Genomic DNA, 8,542 nt, shown 5'->3' on the forward strand with positions numbered 1-8,542 from the left:
TATGTTAGCTAACTTAATAAATTACATAAAAAATAATAATAATAAAATAAACTAATAAAATTTCCCACACTGAAATCCTTAATCTGTTCTCTTGATAATTTAATATGTCCTTGGTAATACTGCTTACATAATTCACCTGCTTAGTTAAATATTTAATATTTAAATATTTAATTTAGATTACATTATTTAAAAATTCTGGGTGAATGGCATTCAAATTAATGTAAGTGTTCTATATTTTCTTGTCTTGTAGGTGACAATTTGAGGTTAACTTCAATTCCTCTCATTTTACTAAGCCAACTTTCTCAAACCTTTTCTGTAAAGGCCAGACAGTAAATATTTTAGGCTTTGCAGGCCATATACGGTCTCTGTCACATATTCTCTGTTTTTCTCTCTTCTTTTCTCTTTTACAGCCCTTTAAGAACATGAAAATCATTCTGAACTCATTGGTTGTATCAAGACAGACCACACACAGGATTTGATCCATGGGCCATAAATAATAAATATAAATAAAAGCAGATGGTATATGAACACTTACATAACAAGGTTCATATGGGTGTCCATAATTGCTCACACCTCATTACCCCTCTTCCTCTACAACTGAAGGGCTTTTTCCTATCTCTTGTCTATAAAATTAAAAAGTTGAAAATGCATAGGAGGTATTTAATGCTAGAGATGGGCTGGGTCCCCACAGACTTACAGAGTTATAGAATTTAATAGAGAGAATTATAGAATTCTACTGTTAGAAGAAATTGCTGCAATTATCTAATTTGAACCCTGTATTTTTTAATAAATAATATCACTAAAAACTCATAATAAATGATGAACTGATTAACTTACAAATACTGGAGGGATAGCAGGCCTTCAAATGTGTCTTTACGTAATTCGGTCAGATAATTTTCACTGAGAATTCTGCAAAATGAAAAGGTCATTTCTGGGTCAAAATGCAAAATAACCAGAACTATTTGCTACACCGGACCGCTAGATGTGAGAGAAACCTGGGTAATGGTGCCAGCAAATACACTAATTCTTATTTAATGTAGGGATGGCGATCTCTGCTGTTTGATTCAAATCTTTTCTTCTCACATACTCCTTTGTCTGTCTCTCTCTCTCTCTCTCTCTCTCTCTCTCTCTCTCTCTCTCTCTCTCACACACACACACACACACACACACACACACACACACACACACCTATCCACTCTTCACACCAAAATGTACATTTAATGCCTACTCTCTGGATCACAAAATCTCTGTTAGAACCCAGCCCTGAGTGGCAAAAACATGGACAGAACTGCCACTTCCTCCTCTCTTTTCCCAAATTTTATTGTGGAAGCCCTATTTATAACCATATCAGTGCTACAAGTAAAGCCATCTAATTTTTTCCCCAACTAAAAAATATCTGTGAGAACTAAAAATGTGCATAAAATGCACATAACATAAATGCTCAGTTTAATAAGTATAGAGTAAATACCCGTGTAACGCTATTTGTTCATTCTACTGTTGGTGGATACTAGATTTTTCTAATTTTTAGTTATTATAAACAGTGCTGCTTTGAACATTTTTCTGTTTATATCCTAGGACACATTTGCCTAAGCTTCTCCAGGATTTATTTTATTTTATTTTATTTTTAAAAAATTTTTTTTCAACGTTTATTTAGTTTTGGGACAGAGAGAGACAGAGCATGAACCGAGGAGGGTCAGAGAGAGAGGGAGACACAGAATCGGAAACAGGCTCCAGGTTCTGAGCCATTAGCCCAGAGCCCGACGCGGGGCTTGAACTCAAGGACCGCGAGATCGTGATCTGGCTGAAGTCGGACGCTTAACCGACTGCGCCACCTAGGCGCCCCAGTTTCTCCAGGATTTAACAGGGGTACCAAATTGCCTTCCTAAGAGGTTGTGCTATTTCAAGCTGGCAGATTGAAACATGCCAAGTCTCTACCAAACTCCAAACTCCACCAAAGTCCCTAAGAATGATTAGAAAAGATACAATTAGAAAATCCACAACCTTAGCTCAAAGCCAAGGGAGTAGCTCTACAAACACTCCCCACCAGAAATGCCTTGCAGCCACCTACAGGGTGATTAGCTGGGATACTGCAGTAGGACCAAGGACAGCACATCAACCCCACATCCTTCCTCCTTGGATCTGGCAGCAAAGGGTGTTTTCTTCCAGGCAGGAGCCATTGGTGTCAGAAGGGGGCAGGGTCCCAGAACCCTGGAGGAAGGGTATACACTCTGACTAGCCATTAGAAGTCACCTCCACCTCTTCTTTAACTCTCAGGGGGACGTGTCACCAATAACAAGCCCCGTGGTTCATTTCACCTCTTCCTTAGGACCAGAAAACAGAAGCAAGTCAAATCTCAACTACAAAGATAAATTGCACTCAGGAATGACCGAATGGAGTGAGAAAGCCAATTCTATTCAGGACAGAAAATAAAAAATATAACAGCTTATAGTCAATGACACAGTTAACAGAGAAAACACAAAAGGATTTGAGAATACCAACATTAATGGGGCACCTGCGTGGCTCAGTCGGTTAAGCATCCGACTTGGGCTCAGGTTGCAGTCCATGGGTTCCAGCCCTGCACTGGGCTCTGTGCTGAAGCTCAGAGCCTGGAGCCTGTTTCAGATTCTGTGTCTCCCTCTCTCTGACCCTCCCCCGTTCATGCTCTGTCTCTCTCTGTTTCAAAAATAAATCAACGTTAAAATAAAAAATTAACACAGAATTGCAATCGGTAGAGGTTGAGTTGGGATATGGAAGGGGAAACACCTTTCCTCAGAGCTACTGACTTCAAAGTTCTGGACCAAGAAGGACCTTAGAATGCAGTTAGTTTTTTGTTTTTGTTTTTATTTTTTTTGTATTCGTATTTGGAGAGAATATACTCACAGTTTCTCAGCCCAACGGTATCCCTTCCATACATTTTCATCAATGTAAGAAATAGAGTTTCCTTGGAAATTTCTGTGAAGAAACACAGTTCAGATCCTTGAATAGGTAGGAAAGGAATGAACAGAATAAATAAGAGAATCACTGGCAACCTTGTGGGGAATATTCCAATGCAGTAAATGCCAACTTTCTACTTTCCGCAGCTATCAGCATCCCAGGTGGTGCAATTAATAAAGAGCTAGCGGGGGGCCACTGGCACAAACAAGGCAGCTCCTTAGAACCTGAACGTCCTATTTGTTCCATTCTTTGGGTAGATAACGCCTGTTAATTACTCTGGAGGTAAGTATTTTTTTCCCCCAAATCACTTATGTGTCTAAAATGGTTCCTTCCACAAATCAATGAGAAAATAAGAATTCAACGAAAAAAATGGTAAACAATGTACCATTATCAGCAAACAAATGTAAAGAAGCCCTCTACTGAAACCTCTCTAGGTGTTAGAAGGATAAGGGAAGTTAGAAATTAGAATAACTAACATGGAAAGATTTCTTAGACATATTGCATAGGGAAAAGCAACAAATCACTGGGCAAGGAATTAAAAAGTATCCCCCCATTAGGAAATTAGGAAAAAATGCAAAGGAAAGAGATGGGAAGGAAGGACACACACCAAAAAGGTGACCGGAGTTATCTTATGAGTGGTAGGGAGGGTGGGGTGGGATTTTCACATTTTATCCTCTATACCTGTGACATTAAAAACAAAAAAAGTATCCATGATAATTCATGTATCCATGAATTACACATGTTTAAAAGAAGCTATTAAATGCCTGAGGTTCAGTTTCAACCGCTAACTCTGCGTATGACTTTGAACCTTTACCTGTAGTTTTGTCCTCTTCCCTCAGCAACAGCTTACCTGGTCAGTTTATATACACATTTTTTTCAGGGGAGTCAGGAATAAATTCAAAACAGATACCCATCTGCCCATGTGCCTGGTGGACATTTCCAGTCAACCTGAAGCCTTCTGGTTGCTCTATGTTCCCTGGTAAAAGATGCCTCAACTTCCATCATTCTCCTTATCTGGGACAGAAGTTTCAGAGTAATATCTGAGTTTTCTCTTTCCCGTGCACACCCCACCCGCGACTGTCATCAGTTAGTCTATTTTGTCACTTCCTCCTTTGCAGTGCTCTCAAGGCTTTTCTTTCTACTCTTTTCAGCCACTCTGATTCGGCCCCTTGTTACTTGACTCCCAGGTTTTGTTAGAACATTCTATCTGGTCTCGCTGGATCAAGCTCTCCTCTCCAGACCGCCCTACATGGGGAACTGAAAATAATCCTCTTGTTTCAATGGTCTGTATCTCATGCTTGAAAACTTTCAATGGCTCTCTATAACTCAGAATGTAACGTTCAAACCTCTCTAGCTGATAGTCAAGGTTTCTCGTAATTGGATCTTTAACTGCTAAACCTAATTCTGGACTCCTGATCATTCCTGCAGCCGTGCCTTTGCCTAGACTTATACCCATTTTTTCTCGATTTAACACATCAGAGCCACTCTTTAAGTCTCAGCTAAAGTGTTAGCTTATCCATGCAGCTCTCCCTGACCTCCATACTCCACTGATTACAGAGTCTGCTGAATTCCAACACCCATGGTACCTCTTTTAGTACTTAGTTACATGCCACCTCCCTTTTTATGACCATTTCCTTTCTTCCCACCTGTCATTTCATGTTCTGAAGACGATTGCATCCTCGTGTGGCGCCCATAGTACTTACTCTTGGGTTGGGCTCAAACTGAGTACTGTATGTAGAAGGCCGGGGGTCAAAGATGAGGTCTGGGGAATCAAAATAATAACAGCTAACACTCATATTTTGCCAGGCACTGATCCAAGTGCTTCATATGTATTACCTCATCTAGATCTCACAATAATCCCATGAGATGGTAACTATCATAATTTCCATTTCACAGAAAAGGAAACTGAGTCACAAAGCTACTAGATGACAGACCTCGGCCCAAATGCAGGCAATCTAGTTCCAGAATCTCTACTCTTCACTACTCTGTTGTATCCTATTATAGAGGATGGAGCAAAAATGGGAGAGTAGAGGTTAAGGAATGAAATAATGGGGCTAAAGATTGGATAAGGAAAAAGAATAAGGACAATTACAAGTAAAAGATTGGAGAAGGGCGAACAGTAGTAAAAAGGAAAATGAAGATAAGGGATAGTTGACAAAGAAAAGGTAAAAAAGAGAAAGTCAGTCAACGTGGTTGGGGAGATGAGGAAGGCCCAGGACGACATTGAGGAAGAGACTGCCATGTCAAGCAGGAGGCAGAGAACAAACAAGTAAAGGCGATTCTTACAAGATGGTGAAAGGTGCCGTTGTAGGTGTCGGGCTCCGGCACGGGCACTCTGCAGAGCCTCTGCTGTAGGCTGAGACCAACACACGACAGTGTCTCATCTTTGCAGGTACAACGCTCACATAGTTTGAGGTTTGTGGTGGCATTCTGTTCTGGTTGCCAAGTTAAAGTCGTGTATGCCTTTTCGGAGGTATAGTTTACAAAATGCACCACAGAATGTTGAGTTGTTGGAGGAAAACCTGTCTCTGGTTGCTGACTTACAGGAATTTCTAGGTCCATAGGTGGAACTGTGACTTCAGTCAGGTTTCGATGTTGACTCTGAACCTGTTCTGGATGTGCAAGTGTCACCTCAAGGTCCTTTGGGGGAGGAGTTGTAGTCTTCTTCAGGGTTGTCGAATGTTCAGCCTCCGTAATAGGTTCTGGAGTTATAGTAAGCTCCACATGACGAAATGGGATGATGGGTGATGCTAGACGCTGACCTTGATCCTTACTTGGAGTTGGAACTGTCACTTCCTGTTGGGATGGATACTGAACAACCTCCTTAGGTGGCTCTGGAGGCTGAGGCAGGGTTGGGGTCTCTTGCATGGTTAGAGAAGGTTCAGTCTCTGTAGTGGATTCTGGAGTTATGGTAAGCCCTGGGTCCAAAGGTTTTTAACTGTGACTTTTAGTTATAGGTTGGATGCTGAATGTGCTCTGAATGTGGAAATGTCACCTCAAGGTCCTCTGGAGGAGCTATAGTCTGCTGCATGATTGTAGAATGCTCAGCCTCCACAGTAGGTTGTGGAGTTACAGTAAGCTCCAGGTCAGCAGGCTGAACAGTAACATGGGGCAAGTTTGGATGCTGAGCTTGCTCTTTGTCCTAGAGGTGGAACTTTCACCTCATTATGGACTCGAGGTTGTGTGCTACAACCTCCTCAGGTGGCTCTGGAGGCTGAACTGGGGCCTCCTGCTGGGCTGGAGGAGTTTCTGCCTCCTTAGAGGACTCTGGAGGTTGAGTTGGAGCCTGCTGCAGAATTGGAGATGGCTCTACCTTCTCAGGGGCCTCTGAAGGCTGAGCTTGTACCTCCTGTTGTGTTAGAGAAAGTTCTATCTCCTTAAGTGGCTCGAGAGGTAGAGATAGGGTTTCCTGCTGGACTGGAGATGGTGCCACCTTCTCAGGAGGCTCTGAAGGCTGAGCTGGGGCCTCCTGTTGGCCTGAAACAGGTTCCACATCCTTAGGAGGGTCTGGAGTCTGAGCTAGGACCTCTTGTTGGCCTGGAGAAGACTCATCTTCAGGGGACTCTGGAGACTGGGAAAAGACGCTTGGACTGAGCTGGAGAAAATTCAACTTGCTCAGGGGGAGATTGAGCAGGGACATCCTGCTGCACTGGAAGAGGTTTAACCTCCTTAGTTGCCTGGGGACTTATGAAAACCCTCAGATCCACAAGTTTAACTGTGATATTAGGTGACACTGGATGCTGAGCTTCACCTGGACCTGGAGGTGAGAATGTCACCTCATGCTGTCCTGGAGACTGAGCTACAACATCTGTAGAGGACCCTGGAGGCTGAGCTGGATGCTCATACTGAACTGGAAAAGACTCGACCCCCTCATTGGGCTTTGGTTGCTGAGCTGGGACCTCTTGCTGGATTGCAGAAGGTTCTATACTTGCAACAGGCACTTGAGGCACAGCTGAGCTCTCCTGCTGGCTTGGAGAAAGTTCAATTTCCTCAGGAAGATCTTCAGGCATAGTGGAGACTCCCTGCTGGATTGGAGAAGGCTCAGCATTTTCAGGGGCAGCTGGATGCTGATGTGGGACCTCCTGCTGGATTGGAGAAGGTTCCAACTGCTCAGGGGACACTCCAGACTGAGCTGAGGCCCTCTTCTCGGAGTGGAGAAGCTTCAACCTCATTAGTGGATTCTGAGGTCATGGTAACTGAAAGGATCCACAGGTTTAACAGTGACATTCGGCAACAGCAGGAGCTGAGCTTGATTCTGACCTTGAGGAAAAACTGTTACCACCTGATGTTCTGGAGAGTGAGCTGGGGCCTCCTGTTGGGTTGGAGAGAGGTTCACCAGAAGGCTCTTGGATGTTGAGCTGTGGCTTCCTGTTGAGTGGCAGAACGGTGAATTTCCTCAGAGGTCTGTGGATGCTGACTTGGGGCCGTCCTGATAGGTTGCAGGTTTCACTTCCCCAAGGGGATTTGGATGCTGCGTTGTTGTGGCCTCTGACTGGGCTGGAGAAGGTTCAGTCCCCTCAAGGGGCTCTGGATACTGAGTTGGGGTCTCTGGTTGGGTTGGAAAAGGCTCACCCTCCTCTGATGCCTGAGGATACTGAGCTGGAGCCTCCTGCTGGGTTGAAGAAGGTTCAACCTCCTCAGGGGTCTGTGGATGCTGAGCTGGGGACTCCTCCTGGGTTGTAGGTGGTTCACTCCCCTCAGAGGCCTGTGGGTGCTGACCCTGGCCCTCCTCCTGGAGAGGGGGAAGGTTCACCCTCTTCCTGGGCCTCTGGAAGCTGAGCTGGGGGTTCCTGTTTGCTTAGAGAAGGCTTAGCTTCCTCAGGAGGCACTGAAGGCTGAGCTGGGGTCTCCTGCTGCCTTAGAGAAGGATCAATCACCCCAGGAGGCTCGGATGGCTGACCTGGGGTCTCCTGCTCACTTGAAGGCTCAACCTCCTCTGGAGGCTTACACGAGGTCTCTTGCTGGGTTAGAGAGACAGTTCTGCTTCCTCAGTATGTTCAAGAGGCTGAGGTGGGGCCTCTTGCTGGGCTATAGAAGACTCAACACCTTTATCAGGCCCTGGAGTTGTGGTAAGTTCCACATCTAAAGGCTTACCTGTAACCTTGGGAAACATTAAATAATCCCAACCTGGCATTGGAACCACCTCTGGGAGCCTTTGATGCTGGGTTAGCTGGTCATTCAGATCCTCATCTGGCCCTGGGGGTAGTTCTCCGACGGAATCCGTGTCCCAGGAATGGAACCAAAGTCTCCATCAACTCCTTAGGTGGGGGGTCAACATCTGGGCTGGAGCAGAGGACCCCAGGTAACTAAAGCCCACCGGCTCAGCTGGGGGTGTAAGTACCTGGGGCGATTCGGGTGGGGGATCAGACGAGCGCGAGAGACCGGGGCTCAGCCGGCTCCGTGGGGTCGGCGGTCAGCTGGGCAGGGTCCAGGGCCCACTCCGGAGGCTGAGCTGCCTGGACCAGCAGCCACAACGGTTGCCACATAAGGACAAGCAGTGGGGCCAACAGGCGCAGCGGGACATGACTCGCGGAGGCTCCGGGGGCAGCGGACACAGGCGAGTGGGGGTACTGGCGCTGGGAACTGAGCGGGAGCCAAACCATTATGG

General features: G+C 45.4%; 1 protein-coding gene across 1 annotated transcript in view; it reads right to left on the reverse strand.

The window, feature by feature from the left end:
* Positions 1–3,925: 3,925 nt before the first annotated feature.
* LOC123382047 (leucine-rich repeat-containing protein 37A2-like) overlaps positions 3,926–8,542 on the reverse strand; it is a 6,182-nt gene continuing 1,565 nt past the window's right edge. The window contains 2 exon segments of the mRNA XM_045045024.1: positions 3,926–3,948; positions 5,709–5,852. Coding sequence (XP_044900959.1) covers positions 3,926–3,948; positions 5,709–5,852 — 167 coding nt within the window.

The sequence above is a fragment of the Felis catus genome, chromosome E1 (assembly GCF_018350175.1).
Source record: "Felis catus isolate Fca126 chromosome E1, F.catus_Fca126_mat1.0, whole genome shotgun sequence".
Taxonomy (NCBI): domain Eukaryota; kingdom Metazoa; phylum Chordata; class Mammalia; order Carnivora; family Felidae; genus Felis; species Felis catus.